At 27.3% G+C, this 16,430-nt stretch overlaps 1 protein-coding gene across 1 annotated transcript in view; it reads left to right on the top strand.

Annotated features, from left to right (window-relative positions):
• Positions 1-4,025: 4,025 nt before the first annotated feature.
• LOC107452697 (CDK5 and ABL1 enzyme substrate 2) overlaps positions 4,026-16,430 on the top strand; it is a 30,363-nt gene continuing 17,958 nt past the window's right edge. The window contains exon 1 of the mRNA XM_043046473.2: positions 4,026-4,557. Coding sequence (XP_042902407.1) covers positions 4,235-4,557 — 323 coding nt within the window. The 5' untranslated portion in view covers positions 4,026-4,234. The remainder of the gene's footprint in view (positions 4,558-16,430) is intronic.

Here is a 16,430-nt window from a genome sequence, read left to right as displayed (position 1 = left end):
TATTTTCAAACAAATAATAATAAATATATAAAGCAAAAAAAAAAATAGCACTTATTTTCACATTAGTTATTTGAGTGGCTTTCATTGATTCCGTGAATCTCATTGAAAGAAAAAACAAAAAGCGATAGTTGGGCATCTTTGTTAATTCTCCTGTATCAAGAAATGATTTATTAGACCGAAACAAATCAAAGGATTACGCAATGTTTCACGTGCTTGATAAAAACATAGTTTTTCACGTGAAAGGCTCAAGTTCATACAAGGTGAGAAGAAAAAAAGAAGAAAAAAACGAAATGGACGAGATCTCCTGTGTCATTCTAGAGAAAAAACAATTCATCTCATGCAAACGATAATAAAAGAAACGGAAAATAAAAATGAAAAAAAAAATTTGCAAATGTTTTTTAGAATGTTCTCTGAGGCATTAAAATACGAATTACGAATAAATATCTTGTGACTCATCGAAACAAATCATGAGTAGAAATCATGGTCGAATAAAGGGGGGGAGGGGGAGTGCTACTGGAATTATAACGCCCCTCTCGATATTTTTAAACAACCCTCCAGATGCTTCAAAAGCTAAAAAGAAAAACCAATTTTTTGTAATTTTTTAATCATTCATAAAAATGCTATGCATGATTTCGGGAGAAATGTTATAAAGTTGGAAAAAGAGGAATTTCGGGTATATTCGAATAAATTCTTTCCTCCACTGCCTCAACTCTTTCTTCATCTAATTTTAATTGTTTCACGAAATTTATCAATAATTAACTTTTATTTCAAGTCACGGATAGTCTTCTCAACCATCTGCAACTTCAATCACCTGTACGATGTAGTTAAATTTTTATAGGATTTTTGATTGCAGCAACGCAACAAGTTTTTTAAAAAGTTGAGAATGCCGATTTTTTTTCCAAGTATGTCATTTTTTCTATTGGCATATTCTTACGAAAGTTTATAATTCGATAATATCTAAAAAATATCGTCGAAGCTTTTTTTCTTTTTAAATTTATTTTCATCTATATTTTTGTTTCAATTGTTCCATTTGAATTTAGCAGCAATATTTCATCTATAGTGTAAGATTTATTTTGAAAGAAATATATTACTATCAAATGAATAATAAATTAAATTTGAAACAATAGCAGTTTCCCAACCTTTAGAATAAAAATTGAGTAGATGATTTTTTAAGCGTATAAGAAAGCATTAGATTAAACATAATAATACAAACCTTAATTATTTAAAAAATTTGGGGCACCAGCTTTGTATTGCGCCGATTTTCAGGAAAATTAATTAATGAGAATTTTGAAAGTTTAGAATTATATTACATCCGTCAACAGTTATATGTATTACATCAGTAATTATCGAACATCTTTGATTTTTTTTTAATTTTTTATCATAATCGTCGTTAAACAGCAGACCCAATTTTGAATTTACGACTACGAATGTTCAACTTTGTAGCCTTGTGATTTTTAACCAATCCAGCAGACCAGGGTACTCCTAGATCAAGTTTAAATGAAAAGTTTGCCTTCTTAGAGAACTTTTTCATGGAACTAACCCGCATTTGCGTTACATGAAGAAGAAAAACCATGATAAGCTTCCGCGGTTAGCATGACGAGATTCTAATCCGTCTACTAATGAGGATATTTTACGTCAGCGCTGCGGTCGGTGCGAGCTGGGTCATCGTTGGGATTCGAACCTGGTTCATCGGAAGGCGAGCGATTTTAGTTTTTATTTATTTATTTATTTGTTCAAAAAAAATACATAGTTGAACATGGCTTTTAATTTTAATCTTTGTATGTGCAAAAGCAGGCCTAACGAAGCATATTTATTAGATAAAACCCGATTGTTCTGTTAACAGACAATGGATTCACCAAAATTTTTCTTTGAAAATATTGCCTTTTTGTACAGGTTTTTCCTTCACTAGATTTTTGTAACAGTTCTAAAAATGAAGTCCAAACTGTACGCACATTTTAAGACACAAGTTAATATTTAAGCGAAGAAAAATCAAAATCATTATCAATCACAATTGAGAAAGATGGGAATAAAAACAAACAAGCCTTATTCTTCGCGGAAAAAATTGAGAGAGGGTTAAAACCTTACAGTGGTCTGCCCGGTTGTGGTGTATAAAGAGTGGTTATTACAAACCACCTTTAATTACGCTTTTCCAAGCAAACTTCGACTACAGTGCTTGGAAAATTGTAATTTAAAGTAAAATTTTTCCAGGCGGAATTTACTGCGAACAGATCAGCCTAGATTTGATAAGGTTTTAATGAATCACAAATTTGTAGAACAAATGAATTTGCAAATGTCCGAATCAATAAAAGAACGAATTAATGAATCTGCGACTGAATAAATCGGTAAATAGTGAAGCTGATCGTCATGAAGCCAATTAGTAAATCAGTAAATGGGGAATCAATTTATAAATAATTAAAAAGTTAACAAGTTAATTTACCTTCATACAAAGCTAGTCAACGACCAGTTTTCTCTCTAAAATTAAATTTTTGAAATGTTTTTAAAAGGTTATAGTTTAAAGTATTAAAAACTGAAAGATATTGTAAAATAGTTTCATTTTTGGTATATGTCGGAAAAGGAATAAAAAAATGCAATTTTTGTCCTAAACCTAATTGGAAAAAAAAGAAGAGAATAGTAATTTCTTTTTCAATTCGCATAGAAATATTAAGTTACTGAAAACATGATAAGTAAGTTGTTATTGTCAAAGCTGAGATTCTGAAACTTATAAAAACATTTAAAAACTCATTAGCCTATCTTTTTTTTTGAATTATTTATTTCCATTTTCTTGCTTTTATAACTATTTTACAATATCTTTCACTGCTTAATATTTGAAATCATTACACTTAAAAATGATCGATAAAATNATTTTAAATCTTAAAATCTAATTTCGTTATTCGATATATATAGATAAAAAAAATCATAAGTGATGCGAAGTGTGTGGTCATATTTTTCCTAATTTTAACCTCTCCTCCACAAAGAAATTTCGACAAATGATACTTAAACACAGCTCCTTTTTCTTAATTTAGTGAATAAAAAAAAATTATTTGACGTAAATTTTTGAAATAAATTTTTGCAACACAACCTTTACGTAATTTGATGACTTCTTTTCTAGTTGAAAAGAGAATATAATTAAAAATATAGTATAAGCAAATATTTTATGTAGTATAAACAAAAACATGCGCAGAAACTGCAAACATGCACAACATAGATTGTTTTTTCTCATCAAAAATCACATTTTTTACATCATCAAACCATGGCATCAAAATTTTGTAAATCAAATTTTTTTTCATAAAAATATCAAATTTCTGGAGTATTAACTTCTACAACTGCGAAAAATATTCTGTAAACATGAATCGTAGCAGTATGTTATGGAATCATTGTAATGGATAAATAAATAGAGCTTTTATCGCATAGAAATTCACTACCTAATTTCATTATAAGACAGAAAAGTTTTGATACAAAACATCTTTTGTTTTTTTTTTTCTTTTATTATGTGAAATTCCGTACTTAGAAATGGTTGTTATCTACTCTTAAAATGGAAGCTCAAAATAATAAATTTATTATCAATGTTTCAAAAAAAAAATTTTACTGCGAACATTTAGTTAGGCTTTGTGGAGCCCCCCTATCCTCAGGTGCCCTAAGCACGTGCTTAGTGTGCTTAATGGTTAATCCGGCCTTGGACACAAGTTAATATTTAAGCGAAGAAAAATCAAAATCAAAATCAATCATTAGTTTCTTATTAAAAATATTTTGATGAACAAATATTACACAACATCAAATAGAAGGAAATCGAATTTAACCACAAACCACTATAAGTTCGCATTACGAATAAAAAAATATAAAATTTAAAAAAAAAATAATAATGCAATAAAAAAAATATCTATTGAAACATATTTCGAGGTTACATTCAACCCTCATTTTATTTTTCTTTACTTTCTCCTTTCTCTCTTGCATTTATTTTTGAATCTTGAATAATGCTGCGATGAATTTCGAATTATTTTTATCTCTTTCCCCTTTTTGCAGAAAATACTACCGTTACTTGAAAAGGAAAGCCAACCTTTAGGAATCATAAATCATCAATAACGCATATATCCATCGATAGATGGCGCGGCAAGTCTAATAACTGTAAAATTGACTTCGCCTGCCCTGGAACTATTTCTTCGACTGCAGATTTTCACTTTCTGTCATTCTTCCACAGCTATTCAGGTAAGCTACGGAAGTGAAATTTTAAGCATTGATGCGTGAGTGTGTTATGAGCACTATTAGCAAAAGGCAAAAATCTCGTCGCCGATTAGCTGCATACAGCTTTTTGTCAAACATCTCTTTAGATGGCACGCATCGTGACACTAAAATAGGAATTTATAATTTGAGCTTGCAAACTGATTTCCTAAAATACAGCTCAGAATCACCGAAAAGTATCAATTCCGGTAGTCAGAATAGTGCCAAGAAACACGTTTCTGTGAAAACTGATCCTCAAAATGACCGGCTTAATCGGATTGCAATTAGCGAAGAGAAATTGCAAGCTTACGGACCACAAAGTTCTACTAGTCCCAGAGAAAGGTAATATTTTGTTGTATAAGTTTAAATAAATCTAGTTCGATCAATAATTTCTGATAAGATACCTTCCTTATTCATAATGATTAACATTTGTTTACAATTAATAACGATGTAAATATTAATCTTTTGTTATTTGTTAACTTTTCTGCATCAATGCTAAGTTCAATGAATGATATAGCAATTTGATTACATATTTTGTATTAATATCTCGAAATCTATCTTCTCTTTCTAAACGATTGCACTTTTATTAAAAAAATTTCCAATGGAACAATGTTCTACAAATTTAAAAATGTAGAATGTGTAAAATATTGTCTTTATTTATTTATATTATTTGTGGTTTTTGTTTTGTTAAAAATAAATGATTGTTTGAAAATTGTCTTATCATACTAAACAATTATTCTTTGTTCCAAAAAAAAGTTTTTTTTTTTTTTTATATTAAAAAAAATTTATAACATATATTTTATGTTAACTTATTTAATTGTTATTTAAGTATTTGACTAATATTTAGCAAATAATTGATAAATTGCTTAGAAATGTTGTGAAAAAGATATACAATTTTACAACTCTTTCAAATATGTATTTTTGTTTTAATTCTGATAACTATTTTTTTTTTCTCTTTAAGTAGTTTTTTTTATCATTAAATTCTTTCTTATCATTGAGTCTCAGTAAAAGTGATATTTACTTAAGAAACTTTTTGCATAATTATTTTTTATATAAAACCAGTTAAATCAATATTTTCTAATAATTTATCTTCCTTATTATGAGGGGATTAACCTTTGTTTATTAACAAAAGCCATGTAAACATTGGTCTGTTCTGAAGATTTTGTTGTTTATAATAGCCATGGTCTATAAAAGTTAAATTCAATATTTATCAATAGTTTGAAATGTTTCCTTTTCCTTGTTATAAAAATGTTTTATTTATTTTTTTATGGTAGATTTATTTACACAATCAATGCCATAATTTTTAGTTTTTATAGTGTCGACTTAAATTGTTAACCAAGTTTTCTACAAAAAATAAGTTTTACATTGTTACTATTGATAAATTGTAATCCAACAATATGGTGAAGAAAAAAAAAATTTTTGTTTCACTAAATTGTGAAATTTATTTTGATTTTTTTTTAAATGATGCTTTGATCAGTTTACCTTTAAGTGTACTAAAATTAAGTTTTATTTAGGAAATTTTGGATAGCTTTCTGTTATAAATATTTTTATTTATAATTATACATTTTTTTTTTTTTCATACTTGTAATGCTTCTCAAAGTTTCGCATCCTCAAAGCTGTATGTAGGTTTTACGGACCTCTTCTAAGTAAAAGAGATCTAATTTTCATAATTTGTAGAATTTTTGAAAACCCTTCATTCAAAATTGTGTTTTTATAAACAAATAATGTAAAGAAATTCTCAAAAATTTTAAAAGCATAATTAACCTGGAAATATAAGTTGCTTGTGGACCAGAACTAGTCAACTAGTGGACCAGGATATCAAGTTTCACCATACTAAGTGTGATAAACAAAGGGTTTGAAAACACTTTATTTCTGTAAGGAATTTTAACAGGTTCCATTATCCTTGCCTTCCATTCAAAGCCTGTGAGGTCTCTTTCTGTCAAGTATTGTAATAGAACAGTAAAATTACTTTGACGGTAAAAACTTTGTTCGCAGCATAATTAAAATGATGCAAAGTTAATATGTTATTAGCATTCATTCTCAAGTTGGCAATATGTGAATGATAAAAACAGTGCAGGTTAGAAATATGAAAAGACTATTGTTCCTAATTCATTCTGATTTCATTATTCATGTGTTGTCTTTTGAATGTATGTTTGTAACATGTAACCATTATCAAGCAAATGAAAATTTTATTCACAAGTATATTTTTTGCTATTTCTTAAGGATTCTAGTATATTAACCTTCCATTTTAAAACTTCTTCTCTCGTTCTTATTGTACTCGGAATCCTTAACTGCTGCTGGCATCACGGTTTTAATGTTCCATTTCGTTGCAACTTACTAAAATTTACTGAGAGTAAGGTAAAGTAAGATTAGGGTTCCCACGGGTCAGGGAGAACAGGGAAGACCTGGAATTGTCAGGGAATTTTATTTCAACTCCAAAAATCAGGGAATGGTCAGGGTAAGTTGCAATTTTTTTACAAGAACCTAGAAATTTCCTTTATTATACCTGGAAAATAAAAACCAGTCTTAAAATTGTCAGTAACAGTACTCAGCTGTTGAGATTTGAGTTAAATAATTCTAACATCTATTGCAATTATTTATTGTAAAAATTTCACATTTTGGACAAACTGAAATGCTTCCTTCCTCATATAATGATATTTATTTTACATGGGAAATCTAATACTTGTCATTACAAATAAAAGAATCAAAATTTTCTGATGAAAAATTTCGTAGTATACATAAAATATGGTATTAATTTTCATTGAAATTTACCTGATATACCTGGAAAAGTCAGGGAATTTTTTTTTTCTCAAATTGAGTGGGAACCCTGTAATTTTTTTTTATTTTTTATAAACTCTCTTAACTAAATCAACTGCTCAATTAATTGTAAAAAATGGTAAAGTGCAAAAAAAAAAAATTTTTTTTATCATAGATGAAACAGAATATAATTTGAAATAGTTACAACATAAAGATATATTAACCAGTTATTACTATACTTGTAAAAAGAATGCTTTCAAAATGAATATTTTTAAGTGGAATTTATGTCACTCGCTTAGAAAATTAGAATATTGCTTTGTTTAGTTAAGATTTCTTTTAATTGAGATTTTTTTCTTTTAATAGAATAAGCAAAAAAAAAGTGTATGTTAACATTCTGATAAATTTTATTGTATTAAATAAATAATTGGAAAAAAATGATTTTTGGTCTCTTAGGAAACTATTGTAAAGCAATTTAGAAATTATAAATGCAATTAGTTTTTTTATTTTTTTTAATGACNAACATTCTGATAAATTTTATTGTATTAAATAAATAATTGGGAAAAAATGATTTTTGGTCTCTTAGGAAACTATTGTAAAGCAATTTAGAAATTATAAATGCAATTAGTTTTTTCTTTTAATGACATATTTTATAAAAGTTTTGGCTACAGGAAAGTTAATTTGTCTATAATCCTCTACAAATTATATAAGACGTGTATTTATATAATTTCTCAAGTAAGACTCTTCATATTTTTAGTAATTTAATTTAAAATATCTGTAAACTTATTTGTGAAACCGAACTATCAGATAAACAGAGAACTATAGAAGCAAACTGCCAAATCTACAAAGTCAAATGAAGAAGCTATTAAATATTTTGTTTGTTTGCAATAGGAATCATATTTATTTATTTTTTCATAATTTAAGCGATCTGCATTTTAGTTTATTGTAGATGTGTAAATTTATTTGTAAAGCAAAACGACCAGCTAAACAAAGAACTATAATTTTTATAGTTAAACCAGACCATCAAATAACAACAAATAAACCAACGCACGTATGTTTGTTTATTTGTCCTCGTTAACAGAATCCGATTTTTCTTAAATGGAAAAGTAATATCGCTATGTTGTCATTCATTCGAATGTTTGAAGAGGAAGTTTTTTCTAAAGATAAGTAGACTTTATTAATGATGTGTGTTATTTCATATATTTATTGACTTTTTCGCAGAACTGCGTCAAAACTAATACACATTTTGGGACGTTGACAGAATATTAATTTACTGAATTAGTATACACCAATCCTCGCTTATTCAAGAAAATAAATTACTTGGGCTTTTTTTTTTCTACCGGACTATGTAGATAAATTACGTGTTATAATTAAGTTTTGCTACAATACTTTTAACTTGTCGAATCAAGTATGTATAGTTTTCTGTTAAATTGACATTAAGTTTTCCCTTAATATTTTATTGATGAATCTTAAGAAAACAGTCAATTAATAAAAAGACCTAGGCCATTTTTAACAAAGATTTTTGACTGAACATTAAATACACATAAAAGTGGAGAAACTAGATGCGACCTAGGCAAACTATGTAGCTATCTAAGGCTAAAGAGGGTAGGAAATTTGATTAATTTAAAAATTTATCAATTCGTTAGTACATAAATTTCAAATGAAAATTACGCGAATTTCTGTCTAGTAAATATTAAAACTTTGTCATGCATAGTTTGTCAGATTTCTTTAAACTGTGCGTGTTCTTTAAAATGCAGCTTTCGAGTATTTAGCGATTCCTTGGCATGTAGCCGAAATTTTACTAGATTAGTTTGATCCACTGCCTGTTCACTCCGCTCGCCAACCCCGTAATTGATTCTAATTCATCATTATTTATTTCTTAAACGTCAATATTCTCCAAAAAAGCCGAACATCTTTAATTCAAACTATACAATTATTGTAGCTTCATGTAAAAACATTTTGTTAATCATTCATAATATAATAGACGATTGACTAGATTTGAAAAATAATCCATTGCCAAATTAAGTAAGGAACGGTTTTGGGGATATTTCCGTATCGTGACTAGTGACAGAGTAATCGCCAAGTCTTCGCAACTTCCGGGCAGCAGCCCACGATAAACTAAAAAATCATCTCAGAAAGGGACCAACTCGAAAGGTTATAACTCGTAGCCAACCTTTGCAATCATCTACATGTTTTTTTTAAAATAAAAATTTGCAAATTCAAATTCTATTTTGCACCTTGGCAATTGTAGTTAGCGCGACAGATCACGATGCGGAAATATCCCCACGGTTTTTATCATTATTTATTAAGTTTTTTTCTTTCTTTCCATGACTATTAAGACTATGAATGTAAAGATTTGTATCTAACAACATGTAATCTCTCTCTTTCTCCTTTCCTTTTAGTGAAACTACTCAAGCGCGAACTTATAAAATAAAAAAAATAAAAATCTTGTGACGGAAAAATAAATTTTCTACAACAATAGATTAATAGTCAATATTTAAAGCAGAAAAAAAAGCTAACAAACATCACAAAAAGCTCTTAGATTTGTAATTGCTTTCAAACAAATAGGAATTTCAAAAAAAAAAAAAAACTCTTGAACATTTTAATACAAAATGGTCCGAATCAGCAGTTAAATATCAATTCTGTCGTTGCATTTCAGTAAACAATAGATGGATCATCGGGATTTTTTTCTACTAGCCTAACAGCTCAAGAATTGCTCAACATTCATGAATTAATAATCAAATCGTAATTTTTTTTTATTCCATCGAACTCCTTGTACATTTTTCTATATGCTATCGTAATTTCTAGTTCTAAGTTACAAATTACAGTTGCTAAGTTTTTAAGTTACAAATTTTGTGTAGCAAAACAAAATGTAAAAAGTGAGAGAGAAATCGCTAAAGCAGCACTTTATTACATTAACTTTTTAAAAAATTTAAATTTCATAGAAAGTCGCCGTGCAAAATTCATGAACCCTTTCAGCATGCCAAATTTCAACACAGTAGTTCCATTTCTCCTAGCAAGTTTAGCAGTTGATAGTTCTCAAACAAATTATGGAATGTTAAATTGTTTTGTTCCATCATATTCCCTATACACTTTTCTACACATCTTAGTTATTTCGTGTTTCTAAGCGTTATAACAGGGTGCGTAGCGGTTTTAAAAAGTGCTTATTTTTGATTTACGGTTTTTAAAAGCCCTTAAAGGTGCTTTTTTTTATTCGTGGTTTGTAAAAAGTGTTTAATTTTCTATCTTTCAAAAAAGAGATTTTTTTCTTTGCCGTGTCAATTGCTGTTCTCAATTACAAAAAATGAACGATTCTCACAATTTTTTCTGCAATATTTATCAGAAACTATATATTTTATCATTATTATGTAAAGTTCTTGAAAATGTTTTTGAATTTTATTGATTTTATGTTTATAAATTAAGAACTTAAAAAGATAGGAAAAAAATTTTATTAGTGCACAGATCCTAATTATGATTATTATTATTTTTTTTTTGTTTGGAAAGTGATTAAAAATATTTTTAAAGTTCTTAAAAGGTGCTTATTTTTTTGTTGAAAAATCTGGCTACGCACCCTATATAACCCTTACGATTTTATAATATCGAGAGAAAATCTTACACAGCTGCCGAAAAAAAAAGTGTATAACGTTTTCCAAACTAATTTTAAAGAAAAAAATTTAAGATGTGGCATCACTAATTCAACGTACCCCCCTCCCCCCAAAAAATTAATCTTTAGACCTTCCCCCACCCTCAGAAAATTTTCTATAATTAAGACATGTTCAAAGCAAACGTGGTTAAGATTTAAATTAAAAAGATAATTTTGTGTTGAAAAGTTTAAAACCTAAATTTAGTAATATTTTTAAAGAAGATAAAGTACGTATACTCTCAGGTGTGTTTTAATTCGAAAATACTCTTGTGTATTGTAGATTTAAAATGCATATAGTTTACTTATTATATACATATAGTAATTATGTTATCCATTGATGAAAAAACTGAATCCGCTGAACCTTGATTGAGTATGTAATAACGTTTGTTTTTGTGCACTCGGTTTCCGTGTCATTAAACTATTAATTATTGCATGATTTTTAATTATGATTAAAATCACGATTTAAATCGAATTATTTTTGTTAAAAAAAAATCATTGATTTAAACAAATTGATTTTTTAAAAATAAATCCTGTCGAAAAACTGTTTTTATAAATATATTTCTTGAGTCTTGTGATTCTTTTAAAAGTTTGATTTCATTGATAATAAAGATTTAATCCAAAGAAACAGTGAAAAGGTAAATTATTATATTTCAAAATAGACTAATAAATAAATAGAATTAGAGAAATCGAATTAGAATAACTTTAGACTGGTACTAATAAATAGAATTAGAGGAATCGAATTAGAAAACGTTAGACTGGTAAATTATAATTTTCAATTCGCTGTATGTAAAATAATTTGCTGTTAAGGATGATTGTCATAATGACAATTGTCATTTGCTGTTAATGATAATTGTCAATGGGTTCTTCTCAAAATTTTTCCAGTCCACTCTTTTGCATGCACATGAAAGTAAATTGGTATAATTGAAATATGTTCATTGCTAGTAATAAACATAATTCAATTATACCTCTTCCGTTTTTCGTTTATTTGAATACTTAATACTTTGTGCTTTTAAAACATATTAAATATGCAGTTATTCTTTACCAATATTAAATAAATACTTTATCTGCCCAGAGAATCTTACAATATTTTTCTTTATTTAATATATTCTGATCTAAATTAATTCACTCTTGATTGTGTATCTAATTTATATATAACTGTGATTTTATTTATTCAGTGATTAATTTGTAATAATTAAATAATAATCTTTGAAACATTTTAGTTAGAAATAATAAATTATTTTAGCTATATTGTTTTTAATTAATATTAAGTTTTGTTTCTACATTTTATCAGATGAAATGGCTGATAAATATTAATAAATCTAATTTATTTAAATAAATCAATTTTTTTTCTTCAAAAAATCTGAAAGAGTCAAGTATGCAGTCCGATTAAGAAAGCCATAAACTATAATTTCGAGCTTATTCTTCAAAAACTGTTAAGCCTGAATCATTTGAGAAAAACAAAAACAATATTGTCACTAATTTGCTAAAATAAAGAAACATAATATAAAATATGTCATTAACATAATTACGTTTTATTGAAATATGTCCAGATGAGGAAGTTTCCAGAATTTGAAAAGATCTTGGAATGTGAGTTCCCCTGTTTATCAAAAAAAAGAATATTCTTTAAGGTGTTAAAGTGACATATTTTTCTTCAAAACTCCTCATTGTTTATTATTAAGAGTCCTCATTGATAAAAAGTTTCCAGAATTTGAAAATATTCCGTGGAATATTATTTCACCATTTTATCAAGAGAGGATGTAAAGAATATTCTTTGCCTGTGAAAGTGACATATTTTTCACGATTATCTTCAAGAATCTTCATTGTTAATTGAGCTCAATTTGAAACTCAACAACGCAAGAATTTCTACGTACCAAGCCAACACTTGAACTATTATATCAGACTTAAATAAAGACTGATAACTCTTAAAGTATCCAAATCCAAAACTAAGCTTTTAATTCCTCTTGACGGTTTGTACTTAAAATATAAATTTGAAATTTATGATGGTTTGGAATTAATTTACTTATTTTATATATATATATATATATTCGCAACTATTATTTGTCTTTCGAAATTCTAATTATTATTATAAAAATAGTTTTTAAATTAATATCCTAAAAAGTCTTTAGAAGTCAAATTAAAAAAATCTTGTCGCATCCTGCAGTATAAATCTTCGAGGCGAAAATTATTTTTAAAACTTGTCAATTAATATTATTCGTCAAAGGTAAGATTGAAGAAGGAAAAACAATATATTATTATTAGATTATTTTTTTTTTAATAACGAGCAAAAAAAAAAAAATCCGTTCCAATGTGCACTTGAATGACCATTCCGTAATCTTAGTTTTCCTGAGATTCCATGAAAATGCTCGGAATTGCAGGAAAATAGTCGAACAGTTACTAAAAACTCGTAGAATCATTAAATGTCGGAAAGAAAGATAATTTTTGCAGCCTAGAAATCTCCGGGTCAAAGAGTGATTACATAAAAACTCGATTCGAGCGTTGCGTGTAGAAATATATCGGTATTAAAAAAAAAAAAATAAATAAAAAAAAAATTAAAAAAACTGGAGAAATCGAATAATAATAACTATAATAATAACAGTGGAAGACATAGGGATTTTAAAAACCGCGTGTAAATTCGCAACATTTCTTTGTCATGAACTTTCAAGTATACCGCCTTGAGAGAGAGGTAATTTTTGAAAAGAATTCTGTTGGGGAAAAAAAAAATAAACATGTTTCAAAAAATTTTGCAGAAAAGAAAATCACAATTTTTTGTTCCCAAATGAAAAATCTTTTCAAGAGAACTCCGTTACATTCCGCAAAAATGTCGCCACTATTTATCTTCTTTTTTTTTTCTTCTACTTTTTTGTAAAAATATTTTTTTAAACAAAATTGTGTTTAAAACTTGGAGTTTTTTTTTTTTAAATTAAAGTTTTAAAAAACGTTAAAAAATTTTTTTATGTATAGTAAAAAATATTTTTTCCCTTAAGAAAAAGTTGTAGAAACTTCAAATATAGGTACAATAACATGTTCAAAACTTTTTTTTCCCCCTTTTAAAAAAATTTACGTTGAAAAAAACATACATACATACATATATTTCACATATAAGTACGCATAATTTACTCTGATTTCTTTTAATTTTGACTACACAGCTATATTATTAAACTAAAGAACATTAGATCTGTTGTTATGTGACTTAAAAATTACATTCAGTGTAGCTCTCGAAAGCTTAATTTTTTCCTGCTGCCCTAATCCAAAAAAAGTGCGCTCTGTTTTGCATTAAAAAAAATAATGCTAAGGAATGTAAAACAAATTGATGCTGAAACGTTTCAAATATTTTTAACATAACAATTTTCTGATGTTAGAATCGAACAAAAATTTTGGTTTCCATTGTCTTTAGGGGGTCTAATAAGTAAAGAAGTATGTATTACCACATATATCACCCAAGAGTGACCTTAATACGCATGAGTACAATATTTTTAGAATTATTTTGTCATCCGAACATTTTTTAAATAAGAAAATAAAATAAGAGTGCTTAATGAATAGGGAATCTTATGCCAACTTTAAAAGGTTATGATCAATTTTTTACTCTCCTTTGAAATGAACTCATTTGTCGACGGGTTATTTTTTTTGTCCCCTTTTCTTCTCCTTTCTTTTTTTCTTCTTTTTTAACGACATTATTGTCTGGAAAAAGTTAGATGCTATAATGAGCAGACGATAATGAGTTATCTCTAATGTAAATCATTCACGCTTATAATGTCTTTGCCAGAAATGATGCTGTTCCGTCTAAAATCAGTGATGCAATAAAAAGTAATTAAAGTTAACGAGAAACTACTTTTTTACTGTATTTAATTTTTCTTGCAACATTGCATGGATTAAGAAAAAAATTCACTCGAAGTAATTAAATCCAAGGGGAAAAAAATGGTCACTAAGTTAGTTATAAAAAGAAAAAGTTGACCCTGGCGTTATTTACTGGTCAAAAAAATCATTACCGTTTAGTACAATATTAATATATAATAGGGTATTGTATATATATTAATATATACAACGTATAAAAATATATAATTATATATTAATATATATTGTATATATTAATATATAATAGGGTATAACTATTGTATTGTGTTGTTATGATAATAGAAGTTTTTAAAAAAAGTAGTTTAAAAAATGTTATGTAATGACCACCCTTAACGTATATATTTTGTTAATTGGCCTAAAAATGAAGTTAAAAAAGGGTTCTGCGTAAAAGAAAAGGTCGAATGAAAATCATTAAGTGAACAGTTTTCTTTCCTGGTGGGGCTCGAAAGCTAGCATTTCCCTTGCAAACGCGTTTAATCTTCAACTTCAAGTTAACTGGTTTTAGATGATTTCAATCCCTCCCTTGCTCTGCGTTCTTTGAAAAGATGTTAAAAGTTTTATAAAAAACAATACAAAAGTTTTCGATCATTTTATGGTAAATAATTTTTAAGAATTATATTTCGAAGTTAAAAGATCCAAATTCGTGACAAAAAAAAAAAGAAATAAAGTGAATACAGAATATCATGACTGCTCTCTATTTAATTAATAAAAGTAATATATACCTTTTGAATCATTAAGATTACATTTTAGTATGAAAAAATCTGATGATTAGTTCAAAAGTTATTTAGGGTTATTGGCTTTTTCCTCTTAAATGTCTTTAAGTAATTTCTTAATCCAAGAATTTTTGAATTGCCTCATAAACATAACCCAAGTATATATGACAAATATTTACAAATTCGTAATGATGTTTATTAACTTTTATTCCTAGTCTTTAATAAAATCTCGCCTTTCATAAAAAAAAAAAAAAAAATTATGTGTTTAGAGTTTTAATTAAATTTTTTGCATAGATAAAAAAAGCCCTAAGATTATAAGTCTTTAAACAACGAAAGTAAAAGCGAAGAAAAATATGACACTCAGAAAAACTGTTTGCAGATTAAATTAGTTAGAAAGAAAAAAATACATACTACTAGCCAATTATCAACTACTTTTTTTATTTTATTTAATAGTAAATTAATGCATGATTTTATTAATATTATATACTTTAGTAGAATTAAGTAGTATGTACGCCTTAAAATTTTGCTGATTTGAATTTCGTTTTGACTTCTAAATACAGCTTTCAGTTTGGATTCCGGTTAAAATTTATAATAACATGCAAACGGTAGATTACGGGGCTTCGTGCTGCGAGTTAAATTATTAAATTACGTTTACCGTAATGAAGTGGGAAAAAATAAAACAATAAGTCATTAGGTATAAATACTATTCGTAATTTCTTTACAATAACTCTCCAATACTGTAATCGACCAAAACTTTTGAAAAGAAAAGAAAAAAACATTGAATACTACAATGCTTTAAATAATTTTTCTTCCATCAGCTTGGATGGGTCTCTCAAATTTTGCTTATAGTATTTGACGACGGAGCAGCCAAGAATACCGGTAATAATTTTCCTTTTTTAAAAGTTTCTAAAAATTGAAAAATGTGTTCGAATGTCAAATTTTAGCTAATTTTTTAAACCCCGAACCCTCTGAAATCGGCCAATAAGCAACTCAGCGTTTCCTCACATGATTGTGATTCTTAGCGTAGTATCTGCAATAACAAATAAAAATCTCCATTTAAATGTCCGTTTGGCAAGCTTCCGTGAAAGAAATTATTTTTATTAAAATATTTGATGAATTTAAACTGTTTAAGTATGAATTTGAATCTTAAGATTTAGCTGGAAAGCCATCAACCATTTATTTTTTTTGTTTTCTGGAAATGAAAAGGCAATACAAAATCATCCGTTTTTTTTCTTCTGCTTAGGTCAGTCTCC

The sequence above is a fragment of the Parasteatoda tepidariorum genome, chromosome 5 (assembly GCF_043381705.1).
Source record: "Parasteatoda tepidariorum isolate YZ-2023 chromosome 5, CAS_Ptep_4.0, whole genome shotgun sequence".
Lineage (NCBI taxonomy): Eukaryota > Metazoa > Arthropoda > Arachnida > Araneae > Theridiidae > Parasteatoda > Parasteatoda tepidariorum.
This window is presented reverse-complemented; position numbering and strand designations above follow the sequence as displayed.